General features: G+C 44.8%; 1 protein-coding gene across 2 annotated transcripts in view; it reads left to right on the top strand.

The window, feature by feature from the left end:
- Nucleotides 1-16,409, top strand: part of LOC103177686 (probetacellulin) — a 34,404-nt gene extending 17,995 nt beyond the window's left edge. For both annotated transcript variants that reach the window (XM_007891977.2, XM_007891978.2), the window contains exons 3-6: nucleotides 4,058-4,163; nucleotides 9,522-9,665; nucleotides 9,888-10,008; nucleotides 15,147-16,409. In XM_007891977.2, the coding sequence (XP_007890168.2) occupies nucleotides 4,058-4,163; nucleotides 9,522-9,665; nucleotides 9,888-10,008 (371 nt within the window). In that variant the 3' untranslated portion in view covers nucleotides 15,147-16,409. The remainder of the gene's footprint in view (nucleotides 1-4,057; nucleotides 4,164-9,521; nucleotides 9,666-9,887; nucleotides 10,009-15,146) is intronic.
- Nucleotides 16,410-16,620: the final 211 nt, after the last annotated feature.

The following is a 16,620-nucleotide window of genomic DNA, read 5'->3' as shown; positions in this document are numbered from 1 at the left end:
AATTTGTGTGGAGTTATACCAGATAGTTGCAAAGAGTTTAAAAGCTCAGTTGGGTAGTTGACAGCATTTTCAATGTCAGGAACAGTATCGATGGACTTGTACACAGTTTCTTGACCAGGGATGTCATTGAGGAGCTGGGAATTGATCTTGTTGGCAGACTCATTTTTTGGAGCAAGGATTGCTCGTGGACACAACCACTTATGATTTGCATAGTTATGGCTAATGTTTGGGAAAACTTTGTTTCTGTGCTCTGCTATATCATAGAATCATAGAATCGTACAGCACGAAAAGAGGCCATTCGGCCCATCGAGTCTGTGCCAACTCTTTGAGAAGAGCAATGTAATGTCAATCCCACTCCCCAGCCCTTCCCATAGCCCTGCAAACCCATCCTCCTTAAATACCCGTCCACAGCGTTTTTAAAAGTAGTTATCGAATCGGTCTCCACCACCCTTTCAGGCAATGCGTTCCAGATTGGATCACTGTGTACACCCTGCTGAGCGCATCACTGGACTTGACACAGGGCTAGACTTCAATAGAAGTACCGAACATTTACTTCTGTAAAAAAACACCCTTTGCTCATTTTCAAGGTGAACCTGAAGGTGTTGGACCACGAGATATTGATCATGTATGTAGAAGCCCAAAGTTCTACAGATTGCTTCTTTGGTGCTCACATATTGGCCCATCTGTATGTTGCCTCGTCTCTTCGGACTTCCTCTCTCTCAAGTCCAATCACAGCCATATTGCATCCCTTGTTTACATATTTGCACACATATTTAATGCTCTTAACAGAGATGCAAAACTCGACATTGATATGAGAGTTGAAGAGCTGAGAGAGATATGGATTGTATGGGAGAAACCCACAGTTGTCTTCTTCCACCTGTTGTTTGTTGTTTGTCAGTACTGCATGGAATCCATCATGAGCTGTTCAGGTCTCCTGCAGGAAGTTCCTCGGATATGCTTTGAGCAGGAGCCATCTTTCATGCAGGGAGATTTTCTGTTGAATTGTCCACATGGGTCAAGAACCATGTGTTTCTTTATGATTTCAAAGAGCACAATAATAATAATAATAATCCTGGCATTTGATATAGCGCTTTTCACGTCTTCTAGACGACCCAAAGCGCTTCACAGAGATATGCTGTAAAGTGAATTGACTGTATATTTGTGGGCAAATATACACAAGACTCTGGGTTTGGCAGTTCTGCAGAGATGTCATTGTCGATTTGGTTAGACCGTACCTTTTTGATGAGCCACAGCAGAACATGTGCATGGGAAAGATCACACTTTTACTACTCACTGGTGTAAAGGTAACAACGGACTTTGCCAAAGACATGATTTTTGGTGATAAGCTCCATCAGTTTATGAGGTGGAGAACCCTGGTTATGAGTTCATGGTGGTCCTGTGGCTTCTGTTCAGGCAACAGTTCCTGCTGGATCTCCTCCCAATTATGGTTGCAAGTGAATGTGAGGTCAGGTCAACTGTATGCTCGCACATTGCACAATATATTCAGTTTTTTTTGTGCATAAACCATGGCTCCCCAGTGCAACTGGATGGCAAGATGACCAGTTGACCTACGTTGCTGGCATCACCGTTGTTTATCATATGCCTTTCTGCATTGAAGTCCAGCCATGCTGTTCTTTGTTCTTCAGTTTCATTTAATCGGCCTTCTCTCTTTTGACTAGCATTTTTATTTACCCTTGAAAGGCTTGATCTTCGCTTAGGCATCTTTATAATGATAAATATAAATTTATAATTTATGATCACTGGGACGTCCTCCCACAGTGAAAGGCGCTTTATAAATTAAATTTCTTTGTCGTCGTTGTTTATCTTGTTCCCGTTGTTGTTATTGGTTATCTTGTTTCTGCCGCTTGGCTTCATCTGAGTGCGTACTGCGGGCGTGCATACGTACGTACATGCTCTGTGATGCACGATGTCACAGCGCCACTGTGATTCGGCACAGCCACTAGGTGTAACTGCAGTGCAAACGCAAAATTGCCATACATATTTGATGAGCTGGTCTAGGTCTTAGCTCGTCAACAGTAGGAGATCCCCCAAAACAAATATGCCCATGACACTTCTAGATGCAAGACCTTTCCAATGATGTATAAATCATGTCTCTACGTCAATCGGTTATTGAGATCCTGGCTGATACACACACGCGCACATAGATATTGTCATTTTATTAGTATAGATATATGAACCTCCATCCATCCTAATTCCCCTTCCCTCACCCCTCCATTCCCTTCTCTCTCATGATAATCCTTTGGATAAGAAGTTAAATGGAGATCCTGTCTGCCTGTTTAGATAGAAGTTAAAGATCCCATGACACTATTCAAAAAGAGAAGGGAATTTCTCCCGATGTCTTAGCCAACAATCCTGCAAATAAAAAAGGTAATTTGTTCCATGGCGTCTGTGGGACATGGACATTGCTGTGTGCAAATTGGTTGCTGTGTTTGCCTACAAATATACTTTACAGCAATTTCCATGAAGCAGTTTGACATGTGTTGATGACATGATGAGGCACTATATCAAATTCAACGATGTCATTATTCCTCTAGTTCTTTATGTAGTGACTTGATGTATTATCAGTGTTTTCCTGATGCCTGTTCATCAACAGGAAGCAGTGATCTCATTCGGTGTTCTCATTACATTGCTATGCCTTTAATGAGTGCCAGACTGGATAGAAGCAAAATAATCCATTGATAGCAATGTTGCATAAGACTACAAGAAGTAGGAGCAGAAGTAGGCCATTCGGTTCCTCGAGCCTGCCCTGCCATTTAATAAGATCATGGCTGATCTTCTAACCTAATTCCATTTACCTGCCCTATCCCCATATCCCTCAATCCCTTTAGTTTTTAGAATCAATCAACCTCAGCCTCAGTTCTTTGAAACAAACACAATAAAGCATAATTGCTAAGTCAGAGCATGGCTATATGTAACAGTTCTAGTGATGATATAAATCCTAGGAATTGACCTCAAACAATTCCTAAATGTCAGCAGTACTCTGAGGTTGAAAAAATTCACTGCCTGCTTTCTTTCTATTCAATATAAATCGCCTTTAAGCTTGTTATTTGTGAAAGTATTTAACAAAATGTTCTGTGGGAAATAAATGGGGCAGATGAAAATGATGCTGAGTCCAATATTTGTATTAATTGGGACAGGCCCCATTGTGGATATGGAAGCAGTGCTGATAATGAGTCATTAAACAAAATATAAATTGACTATAGTGTTAACCAAAAACTTACAGTGCAAGCTCTCTCTGTCTCATTCTTTAAAATCGTATATCTTTGATTGGCTTTGGCAACCTACCCCTCTTTTTNCCCCCTTCAATTTCCCTATCACCTTGGGCTCCCACTCGATTTTTCAATACAGTGTTTTGAGATGGCTCATCCTAATCCCACTTAAGTTTCCCATACCCCAAAAAATCTCATGCTCACCAGACTCCACCATCTCATGTCTCCTAGTTGATAATTTCACAATCCTCACTCTCACCTACAAATCTTCACACTGCCTCATCTCTCCCTACTCTGAGAGCTTCTCCAACCTCACATTCCTGTTTGCCCTCACCACTCTGAACCTGTGCATGTTGCCCGTTCCTCATTCCCTCCATGTCATTAGCAGGCAAATCTTTAGCCACACTGCCTCCATCATCTCGAACTCCCTCCTTAAATTACTCCACCTCATTCTCTGTGCCTTTAAAATCCTCTTAAATCTATCTCTTCACCCATACCAACAGATACCTGCTTACTTCCACCCGCCTTCTCCAGAATGCAGCAGACTCACCCTTGATACTGCTCTGGGGTGTTAGTGTAGAGTCCAGCCTTTGAGACGCTACATCCTATGAGGGGTGCTTTATAAATAAAGTTGTTTTTGTAATTGCCTTATATTGCTAGTAATACAAGGTATATATAAAAAGGCTGATATTTATTGCTGTGCTCAGTTATTTTTTCAGACTACACTGGCAATCTATAATTATGTGAAATACCCCTTTATTTCACTTTGACCTTTTCATTCTAAATCCAATCTTCCAAAATTTAAAGTTTTGGTCTTTTTATTGCAGAAGCGACCCAGTCAGAACACTTCACCAAATGTGAAGAAAAATACACAAACTACTGTGTTGAAGGAAGCTGTCGTTTCTTTGTGAGTGAGCAGCAACCTTCATGTGTGTAAGTATACTGGAGTGCCTAGCGTCATTTCACCCTTCCTCGTCAGGCTGTGATTGCGCAGAGATATTGAGAGGATGAGGAGGGAGTTAATAGAACTGCACTGGAATACTTTGTTGGAGAGTAATAGTGTCTTTCAAGTCAGGAGGGTGTCCCAAAGTGCTATAGCCATAAATTGCATATAAAACTCCCATTGGTGCCTGACCAGTGAATCTTGAGTGTGACTTTGGTGTTCTGAATTCAGTTAGCTGTTCATTGTAAGATCTTGTCTGCCCCCATTGATTCCACAGTCCCCCTTAGGTTGGTGACCTTGAGTCTTACAATTGAGTCTGTGATTTCAGGATGTTAATGTACACAAGGAATAGGAGGGAGTTCTTGCACTGATCCCCAAGACATTCAGCTGAATACATTTTTTCATCATTCTCCTCTATTATATCTAGCTCTCCTTACAACTACTCTCGCTTTTGGGCATTTTAATCGGTTACTGATTCATATCCTCATTTTACTTTGTATGGGTAAGCTGAGTATATGAATCAGTAACCGATTAAAGGGACTGCCATATGATATCTGTTATATGAGCTGTAAACCTGTGTGTATCAAATGAGTTGTGCAAACAGAATTACCTGTGATGCTTTGGATTGGTGGTTAATTGCCCAATCAAAGTCAGCAATAATTCTGCGCACATGTTTTTGTTTACACATGGTTTACACGTGGCTCACAATACCTATGTGTTCACATTCTTTACACATTTCTCATGATAGGCCCCAGTTGCTTATAAAGGAATTTCATTGTGTGTTACATTTTGTGAGGTCTAATTATATTGTCATTTGGATTCAGAATATTAATTTTGGAAGTCACTTCCTCCAAAGTTTATGACGTTAGTCAGGCAGGATCTTTTCAAAACGAAAAACAACTTGCACTTATATAGCGCCCTCCACAAGGTAGCGTCCTAGAGTGCTTAACAGTGGCAGAGCCTAACTCCGAGCTGGGGGAAAGGGGGAGGGGGAGGTGGCCATAAGCACGATCGAAGAGGGAAGTTTTCAGACGATACTTGAAAGAGGGGAGAGATGGGCAAGGCGGAGGGATTAAGGAAGAGTGTTCCAGAGTTTTGGGCATAGTGGCTGAAAGCACGACCTCTGATGGTGGGGTGGGGGGTGCGAGGGATGAGCAAGAGGCCAGTGCCAGTTGAGCATAGGCGCTGGGCGGTGGATTGTGGAGTGAGGAGGTTGGAGAGATAGGGAGGTGTCAGGGAGTAAATGGAGTGTGGCGGACCTGGAGTTGGTACTGGAGGAAACAAAGTAGATTTGTGTGTCATCCACAAACATGTGGAAGTTGACCCCGTGTCTGTGGATGACATCTCCCAGAGGGAGCGTGTAGATAACAACAACAACAACAACAAGATTCCATTTATAAAGCGCCCTTCACGTCAGGAGGACGTCCCAAGGCGCTGCACAGTTGGGTCATGACCCGAGCAGGGGGGAAATGGTCAGGGTGAGGGGAGGGAAGGGAGGGAGCGAGGAGGGGGGAAATGGTCAGGGTGAGGGAAGGGAGGGAGCAAGGAGGGGGAAATGGTCAGGGTGAGGGGAGGGAAGGGAGGGAGCGAGGAGGGGGAAGAGAGTCGAGAGGGGAGCTGAAGGCACGGTCAAAGAGAAAGGTTTTGAGACCGGCCTTGAAGGAGGAAAGGGAGGAAGCAAGGCGAAGGCACTGGGGGATGGAGTTCCAGAGCTTGGGGGCTGAGAGGCTGAAGGCCCGACCACCGATGGTAGGGCGGTTGGGGCGGGGGACGTGGAGCAGACCAGAGCCAGAGGAACGGAGGGTACGGGCAGGTAGGTAGGGGGTAGATAAGGAAAAGAAGAGGGCTAAGGATGGAGCCCTGAGGTACCCCGCTGGTGACTGGGTGGGGGTGGGAGGAGAAACCATTTGCTGAGATAAAATGGAGGCGGTTGGTTAAGTAGGACTCGAACCATGTGAGTGCGGTCCCACTAAGGTGGATGAGGGAGGAGAGCCGATAGAGGAGGATGGCGTGGTCGACTGTGTTGAACGTGGCAGAAAGATCCAGGAGGTCGAGGAGGTAGAGGAAGCCCTGGTCACAGATAGAGAGAATGTCCTTTGTGACTTTGACAAGTGCTGGGCAGGGTGAAAACCAGACTGTAGGGGCTCGAGGAGGGAGTGGAGGTAGAGGTGTGACTGAAGGTGGCTTGCAACATTGCGTTTCAGGACTTTGGCAAAGAAGGCTAGGTTTTCCCTACTAAAGCTGTATTGTTTTTCTTTATAGTGTTTTACTGCTCGACTTTCACAAAAAAGTGGTATTGTATGTATCAGTGAAGATTGGTTTAAAAAATGACGAATTGTGATGGAAGGTTTGGGCACAATAAATCAATAAATCAATGATCTAAAACAACATCTTAATGACCAATTTCCACATAACTTCAACTGTGACCTTGAAATAATGTTACAAATGGCCTCTAATTGAATAGAAATGGATGATAGAGAAGTTTGGAAATGTCCAACACTTTCTTCCTGAATCAGTCTCTAAGAACACATTGTATTAGTACGGAGTCCTGTAGGGTAGTGGTTAGTGCGCTTGCTTCGCAAACAGGGAGGACTTGAGTTGGATTCCCAGGCGTGGCAAAATCTTAGGTAAGTTTCCTTACTCCACACACCTCTGTTTACCTAGCAGTTAATAGGAATCTGGTTGTGAATAGGTTAGTGGATCACTTTCCGGGGGTTTTAATTCCTCCTAAACCCCGCCAAAAAAATTAGGTCGTTCAATTTATGACTGTATGTGAGACACTGTTGTACGCAGTTGGCTGCTGCATTTCTTCCACAAAATACAGTTCTACTGTACAAAAATATTCTGTGAAGTGTTTCGAGACATCTCAATTACATGATAAGGTGTTATCTCAAATGCAAGGATTATTAATATTACTATTATTATTACCATTGCCTGTTCACGAGCCCTTCTTCCACTGTGGGCAATAGGATCTCCCTGATATCATTCACATCAGGGAAAGTTCACATTGTAGTTTATGGGCTTTGCATGAATTCATAGTCATTCATCTAATCTTTTAGTGCTGCAAAGATGTTCTTTAAAGATTGTATTATTTTCAAAATACAAGTTTGAACGAAGTTTTTATCTTGCAACAAGTCACCAACAACATCTTAGACCAGAGGTCAGTGTGAGGTCTTCAGTTGTTATGGTCTCAGTTGACTCTTCCTTGGTCTCTGGCCAAAAGCAGCGTTTAATTATATATCGAATGTCTTGGATCTTTCCCTTTGCTTACTCACGTGAAACATGTTTGCAGTGCATTTCATTCTTGTATATCATTCTCAGTACAAGGTCTCAACATAATCTTAGTTGCTGATAGATTAGACTGGCTCCAAGGATGTTGAAGCTGAATTCTTTCAGCAATCACATAAACATTTGTTCTGGTCCCAAATTCAGACAGAATTTGCAGAGGTTGGATCAAAAGTTAGTAAAGTATAGAAAACAGAGGGTGGGGTTATTATTTGCCATGGAGTGATGCAAATAGTGTTGTTCCCCAGTGGGTTGTGTTAGGACCACTGCTTTTCTGCATTCATACAAATGATCAGGAATCGATATCTAAGTTTGCAGATGACACAAAAATTGGGAGTGTAGCTAACAGTGAAAAAGAGTGTAAGGAATTTTGGGGCACAGACCAATTAGTTGATTGGGCAGAGAAATGGCAAACAAAACTTAAGGCTGACAAACATGAGGTTATACATTTTGGAAGGAAAAATAGAAGAGCAAGTATATGTTGGTTGGTAAAATATTTCAAGGAGTGGAGCCCGCACAGTCATGATGGGCCAATGGCCTCTTTCGGTGCTGTAAATTTCTATGGTTCTAGGTGAAAAGAAGAACTCTGGGTGCTGGAAATCTGAAATAAAACACAAAATCCTCCTTTGGTCAAACAGCATCTGAAGAGGAATGTTGGGTTAATAATATTATCCTTACATTTTGATACATTAATTACTGTCCTTTACTGGTTCAAAGGCTTGTTTAAATTATCCCCAGTACACAATTTTGAACGTCTTCTTACCATAGAACCATAGTTCCAGTTCATAAAATTATTCCAAAAGAAGATTGATGTCAAAATGATAACACTGTACATTGACTTGTTGATAATGGCCCAAGTCTACTCATTTCTAGATATTATACCAAATGCAATAATTGGTTTGAATGTTATAACCAAGACACACTGACACCATTTCATTCAAAAATGATATCTTATGTCATATCTGGGACCAGATTTATTTTAATAGAAAGGTGAATTTTGTCTATTTAATCTAAGAAAAGTTCCTGAAAGCTTTACTGATGGGTTAACAACAAATAGTGAGTCTTAAAGGAATATGGAGAAAGAAATTCGGTTTAGGGTATCTAGTTCCATTGGAGGAGCAGGTACCAGCAAAAGATTGATGTTTTCCTGTGCTGCAGGGCATTTTTTAACATATAAAATGTTGGGGAAAATCCCCATTAGCCCCGAGGAATTCCCCAGCAGTAATTTCAAAATTTCCCACCAGTAAATTAATAAAGGTAATTTTGATTTCATCAGCAGTCACCAAGAGGTCACTGTTTAGGCAGTTTATACAGAATTTTCAGCAAATTATACAGAATATTATTTAATAATCAAAGACTTTGTAGTATTACTGGAGTCCTGTAGCTCAGTGGTTAGAGCACTCGTCTTGCAAGCGAGACACCTGGGTTCAATTCCAGGCAGGGCGAAACCTTGGGCAAGTTTACTTACTCCACACGCCTAATAATAATCCCTCAAAAACAAAACAATAATAATAAATTGGTCACTTCAATCCACGACTGTTTGTGGGACGCTGCTGTGTGCAATTGGCTGCCGCGTTTTGCCCACAAATATACAATCAAGTCGCTTTACAGTCTATTCTGTGAAGCTCTTTGAGACGTTGAGAAGACGTAAAGGCGCTATATCAAATGCAAGGATTATTATTATTATTTATTAGATCCCTGCGTTCGTATTATTTCAATTAACCTAAGGTTTGAAACAAATACATGAAACATGAATACATGAAACTGTAGAAATCTGTTTTTAATGTTTCTGGCTGTGGGATAAAATTACCCCTTTAAATCCTCACCAGTGAAAATTTCTTACAGATTGCCCTGTTTTATTGTATAGTATTTTCTTAGATATAATTGCTTCTTGTCCTTTAAGTTTGAACAAGTCTACATGAAGTGAAAAATATAACAAATACAAATTTTGCTCAGATTGCTAGATTATAAAAACAAATCTTTAGTGTGCAACATAGTACAGCTGACCTCAACTTTAACAATATCTTTAATAACACATTTATTTTTATTTTTATTTGTGCCAGGTGCAAATCTGGTTTCGTTGGTTCCAGATGTGAGCTGGTGGATATCTTATTTCAGAAAGAAGACCGTAATCACATTATCATCGGCCTGATTTTGGCACTGGCGATATTCATCATCCTGATAGTAATCATATTTATTTGTGTACAGTTAAGTATCATCCGTACTTTCGTATCTTCTCATTAGCAATCATAACCTAGCTATTTTCAAAAAGCGATGAAAAGTCTTGTAAATCAGGGGGGTATGATTATCGTTAGAGATGTTTGTACTGTAATCTGGAATATCTGATATAAAATAACTTGCCACTCAGAAAATATACTTTTTACGGGCGACTGATTGATTGCTTGATTGATTCTCTTTCTTCTTCTTAGTCGGTCTCACAGGAAACGCAAAGAAAGGAATAAGCGAGAGGAAGTGGAGACTTTGAACAGCGGGCCTCAAGATGAAACACCAAGTAGAAATGTGGAGACTTCAGTGACTGGTTGTGCTTGAGTGAGTACCACTAATTGGATAATGCCATTTTACACTCTGGGAATGCAATTGCAGTGCTTGGGTAAATGTAAAATTCTAACTTATGAAGCATTTAATACAAGACACACTTATAATATAATAATAATAATCCATACACTTGATCTAGCACTTTTCAAGCCTTCTAGACGTCTCAAAGCGCTTCACAGAATACACTGTAAAGTGAATTGACTGTATATTTGTGGGTGACTCCATTCATATAGCACATTTCACATCGGGAAGATATCCCAATAGTCCCAGGTTTGCACCTGAGCAGAAGCTGGAGGCCAGAGGGCGGGGAGGGAGGTGTGGAGACCAGCCAGTCAAAGAGGAAAGTCTTGAGTCACCTTGAAGGAGTGAAGGGGCAAGGTGAACGGACTCCGGGTTGGTGTTCCAGAGAGTGGGGGAAGATATTCTGAAAGTCTGACCACCAGTGGTGGAGCGGGTGAAGTGGGACACGTGAAGTAGGCCAGTTCTGAATAAAAGAGGAATGCTTATGTGTGTGTGGGTGTGTAGTACTGAATACGGTGAAAGCCCTTTGAGACATCCTTTCAAAGATAAAGGCTCTATAAAACTGTAAATTATATTGCGTGTGTGTGGCGTTCTGAACTCCTGATCAGATATATTTTACCATTGTTAGAGAAGATGAGGTACCTAGAGACAGGTGCTCACAGCCTCGTCTGATATTAACAGGGTGTATGGAGCATGTCTCGGCTGAAGAGAAAGCTACCAGACCAGTAACAATTTCAGTCTAGCTTGGTCAGACTAGATACTGATCCAATTTTCCCTTATGCTTAAAAACAAATCTAACAGCTTTGTTCTGATTTGATTATCATGGAATGCTAATTTGGAATATCATTTATAAATATGAGATGCCCCTTCATTAGTCATGGTTTGCACAATTAAAATAGTTTTTAACCCAATTTTCAGTTTTGAGTGAAAATCAATTGGTAAAAAAGCAATTTTCACCCCCAAAGTTACATTTTTAAATTTACTAATTTTATTTCACATCTGTGATGGTGCACGTGCATCCTGAAACCCCTATGGAATACACACTCTCTCCCTGGAGGGATGCACCTTGTTTACCTAAGTCCAGCAAAAAACAGCTGCAGGTTGGCAAGAGTCAAGGCTTGGGACACCTCACAGTGTGTGCTGGAGTCTAACCAGCTAAAATCGCATAGCTTGCTATTGAAAGCACTGTCTGGCAAGTTTCCATGCTGCTTGTCCAGCTAGGACCACCTTTGGGGCTTTGGCTTGTAAGGTTAACAGGAGCTGAGTGGGAAGAGTTTGCAGTTGATCTTCCCTTTCGAAAAAAAACAACCCTCTGCGCCCCTCCCCACCAGGGTTCACATCAGGGCCCACCATGGTCCTGTTGGGTTGGCTGCCCCAGCCTATGGGATAATGCCATCCACCTGACCGCTCGCTCCCGGTCCCCCCGTGCGCACTATGGCTGCCGCTTTGACCCGAGCCCCCCCACCCCCTCCCTCCCTCCTCCCTCCTCTCTACGCCCAAACCCTCCCCTTCTGCATCTCTCCCGCTCTGTCCTCCTCTCTCTCCATCCCTCTCGCCTTCTATCCCCACTTGACCGTCCCACAACCTCCCTCTGTTCCAGCCTGGGAATCCTCCGCCGGGCTCACCGTGGCACTCGGCGTTGGCTGTCCAGCAGCAGCCACACCGACTGCCCCATTCCCCACCACACTCGCCAGCCACCCCGGACACAGACCCGGGGAGCCAACCTCTCCTCCCTCATCCCCATTTCCCCCACCCCTGCCTCACAACCTGGAACCCCCTCCCCCCCCACACACCCTTCTGTCAACCGCTCCCTCCACATCGGACTACAAAACGTCCGCTCCCTCTGTAACAAGGCCCTGGTCATCAACGATCTCATCCTTGATGAGAGCGTTGACATCATGGCCTTAACGGAAACCTGGCTCACCCCAGGCGACACCTTCCCCCTCACGGAGGCTACACCACCCGGCTACACCCTCCACCACATCCCTCGCCCCAACCGTCATGGCGTTGGTGTAGCCCTTATCTCAAGGACACCACTTGCCCTATCCCCCTACTCCTCTGGCTCTTTCCCCTCTTTCGAGCACCTCACCCTCTCCCACCCCTCCTTCCTCTCACTCAAAATCCTCCTCCTCTACCGGCCCCCTAAAACCTCTCCCACCTTCATCTCTGATATTTCGACACTTCTTACATCTCTCTGCCTCTGCTCTGATCGCCTCATCATCCTGGGCGACTTCAACCTGCACTTCACCCCCTCCTGCTCCATTTCTTCAGACATCTCTTCCCTGCTCTCCTCGCTCAACCTTTCCCTCCACATCAACTCCCCCACTCACAGTCACGGCCACCCACTCGACTTGGTGATCACCCGGGGCCTCAGTGTCTCGGATGTCACTATCACCGACAAGGCCGTCTCCGACCACCACTTCATCTCCTTCACCACCTCCACCCCCCTCCCCACCTCCACCAGACCCACCACCATCTTCTACCGCCCCTGGAAGAAGTTACCCCCAAAATCCCTAACCGCTGCCTTGGAGTCCTCTGAACTCCTCTCCCTCTGGCCTTCAACCCTCACTGACCCCTCTTCTCCTCTCACCCTCCTCCACAAAACGCTCTCCTCCACACTCGACACTCTTGCCCCCATCACCTCCCGCACTGTCTCCTACTCTTGCTCCTCCCCTTGGTTCACCACCCACCTCCACTCACTGAAGAGCCAGGTGCGGGCCGCTGAACGCACCTGAGTCAAATCTGGCCTAACGGTCCACCGACAAATCTGGCTGGACCTCCTCAAAATCTCCCGCTCCACTCTAGCCTCGGCCAAGTCGTCCTTCTACTCCAGGATAATCCTGGAGGCGAAGAACAACCCCAGGCTACTGTTTTCTACCACATCCCGACTCCTCCGTCCCCCCCGCCACCCCGCACAGGTCATCTCCTCCAACCTTCACTGCGAGGAGATGCTGGATTTCCTTGAATCCAAAATCAAGGGAATTCGCTCCGCGGTCACTTCCCCTCCAACATCCACCCACCCCCCACCCCCTCCCTCCCACACTCCGACTCCTACCCATCCTCCCCTACACACTTTCGTACCCGTTTCCCCACCCTCTGTCACCAAACTCATCCTATCCCTGAAACCCACCACCTGCTCCCTTGACCCCATCCCCACTCCACTCCTTATCTCCCAGCTCCACCTCCTTGCCCCACATATCACAGACATCGTCAACCTGTCCCACTCGGCAGCATTCGATACGGTCGACCATGCTATCCTCCTCCACCACTTGTCCTCCCACCTCAACCTTCAAGGCCCTGTCCTTGAGTGGTTTAGGTCGTACCTCTCCCACCGTCTTCATTTTGTTTCCACGAACGGCTTTTCCTCCAGCCCCCGCACTGTCTCGTGCGGTGCCCCTCAGGGCTCTATCCTCGGTCCCCTTCTCTTCACCCTCTATATGCTCCCCCATGGTGACATCATCCGCAGACATGGGGTTAATAATAATAATAATAATAATCCTTGCATTTGATATAGTGCTTTTCACGTCGGGAGGACATCCCAAAGCGCTTCACAGAACACACTGTAAAGTGAATTGACTGTATATTTGTGGGCGAACGCGGCAGCCAATTGCGCACAGCAATGTCCCACAAACAGTCGTAGATTGAAAATGACCAATTTAATTTAATTTAAGTTAACTTCCACATGTATGCGGATGACACGCAACTCTACCTTTCCTCCTCTACTCTCAACTCCACGACCACCGATGTCCTGACAGCTGCCTGTCCGACATCGAGTCCTGGACGAGAGACAACTTTCTTCAGCTCAACGTGCGTAAAACTGAGGCCCTCCTGATTGGCTCACGTCAGCGCCTCCGCACCTCAGGCACTGACAGCATCAGCATCCAAGGCTGCACTCTCCACCTCTCAAAGCCATCAGGAACCTCGGGTTCTGTTCGACCCTGAGCTGTCCTTTCTCCCTCATATCCGCACCACAACTGGCACCGCCTTCCATCACCTCCGGAATATCGCCAGACTACGGCACTACCTCACCCCTCACGCTGCTGAAACTCTGGTCCACGCCTTTATCACCTCAAGGCTGGACTACGGGAACTCTCTCCTCGCCGGCCTTCCCGGCACCTCCCTCCACACTGCAGGTCATTCAGAACTCTGCAGCTCGTGTACTGTCCCGCACCAGGCTTCGCGACCACATCACTCCCACCCTCGCTCGCCTCCACTGGCTCCCCATCCCCCAGAGGATCGAATTCAAGATCCTCATCCTCACCTACAAGGCCATTCACGGCCTTGCTCCCTCCTACCTCTCCGACCTACTATCCCCCTACCTACCCGCCCGTACCCTCCGTTCCTCTGGCTCCAGTCTGCTCCACATCCCCCGCCCCAACCGCCCTACCATCGGTGGTCGGGCCTTCAGCCTCTCAGCCCCAGACTCTGGAACTCTATGCCCCAGTACCTTCGCCGCCTCCTCCCTTTCCTCCTTCAAGGCCGGTCTCAAGACCTTTCTCTTCGACCGTGCCTTCAGCTCCCCTCTCGACTCTCTACCCCCTCCTCGCTCCCTCCCTTCCCTCCCCTCACCCTGACCATTTCCCCTCTGCTCAGGTCCCGACCCAACTGTACAGCGCCTTGGGACGTCCTCCCGACGTGGAAGGTCCTCTCTATAAATGCAATCTTGTTGTTGTTGTTGTTGTTGACTCGATTCTGACATTGCATTGCCGAGCTCAGAACCTTGGAGCCAGTTCAGTTCCAAAGGAGATCCTGATTCCATCCCCCCCCAACCCCCAGCCACAACCAATCCAGGAGGACAGTCAATAATTGGTCATTATCCAGATTTGATCATTGATTTACACCTTAAAGCCTTACGGCCCATGTATCTGAACTGAGAGGACAGGATGAAAAATGTTTTCCTCAGCCACAAGTGCTTTTAAAATATGTGTATGAAAACACGGAATCATGGATTCTCGTTCACATTTTGATTTATTCTGGTGGAGCATTGATGCGAGTGACATCTTGCTGTATTATTTTACCTTGTGATAAAATGGCTAGAGTTTCCCTAAGAGTTCTAGGAACACAGCCACTTCTCATCATCTTACGTTCCATTTGTCCTTTGTTCCTCACAGGACTTTCTCCGAGATACCTGCAACCCTCCAGAAGCCCTGTAAACCGAAGAGTTTGCTGCCCAGACTGAGCTCCTTGGGGCCTGTGAAATATGGTTGACACCATACCTAGATTTTAATAGACCCCATTCTCCCACCACCCCACTACCCCCAAAACACAATTATGTTAGTTCAGAGTTTGCATGGAATCAGGGATCTGGAGTTTGCCTGGGCGCTAGAAGTGGCTTTAAATTATGAGTTCCAGAATGTAAACAAAGCCTCACATTTTCCTACCTGGAATAGTGTGAGCTAGATGGCATCAGGAACCATGCATTGGATACTACATTGGCTGCCATTTCCCACTGTTTAACTGAGTCTCAAATGCACATGCCTGAGAAATCCCAGGCCCCTGCACACAAGACCGGTGGAGCTATTGGCAGGTCAGGGTTGCTATCAGACCCTGTAACCATATGGGTGTGTGGAGATGTCCCAGAAGATGACCTTAAACACGGTATATTACATTTAATAAGATTTACATCAATTTCTCTTAAAAAAATACAAATAAACTTATTAAGTTTTAAAGGAATCTTAACGGTTGCTAAAACTTATGCTATTTGTACTTCACCGATGTTGACTCATGAAATACTGCTCACTGTAAGGACTGTAAAACAGTGTGTTTTGAAGTAGAAAAGGATTTCACTACATAAACTGGTGATTTGAATGGACTGCACGTCAGCAGTCCTGGACTTCCTATTGCCACATCTGGATGCCTTTCCAAGAATGACGATCTTTAGGCAGTGGACAGTGCTCATTAGATCTGTTTTCAACAAGAGTGAAAGCCAAAGCATACTTTGCTTCAAGAGCCCAGCTTGAAAATGCTGCTTTGGGTGCACCTTTATACCTGAGGAATTTAACTTGCTGCACATGGTCTCCTACTGAATATATAACACACTTATAGTCAAATGGCTCAGAAAGCGCTGTTTTCATTTGACACGTTTCTTGAAGTAAACTTAGTTTGCAAACAATGGTACTTGTTTAAAATCAATAAGGCTGAATATGCTACTTGACGATAAACTGACTGACTATAGGGTGAAACAAAGCAAATTTGAGTATCAAAGTCGGCTATAGTAGTGCGGCCACTTTAATACCCATTTGGCCTTTAACTGTCTTTCCAGTCAGATTAGTTGAGAAGAGTCAGGTATATGTTTCATTTTGGGTGTGTGTTTTTGGAGTATGAAATTGTTATATTATTTAATAAATGATTCTCTTACTTTGTTTCTAATGCAACAATCTGTGTGTTTGCTGTTCCTTGCAGGATTTTAAAGATGAGTGGTTGGATATATTAGAGTTGTTGACTGGGTGAGATTTTATTTTCAGTCGCACTTTATACAATGGGATAGAAATGAGAGTTCATTGCTGGTCTCCATAGCTTGCTGTGTACATTGCTCTGTGGTTACAAAAGGTGCTGATAATTAATGGTACAATATTACTACATAGC

The sequence above is a fragment of the Callorhinchus milii genome, unplaced genomic scaffold, assembly GCF_018977255.1.
Source record: "Callorhinchus milii isolate IMCB2004 unplaced genomic scaffold, IMCB_Cmil_1.0 Scaffold1, whole genome shotgun sequence".
Lineage (NCBI taxonomy): Eukaryota > Metazoa > Chordata > Chondrichthyes > Chimaeriformes > Callorhinchidae > Callorhinchus > Callorhinchus milii.
This window is presented reverse-complemented; position numbering and strand designations above follow the sequence as displayed.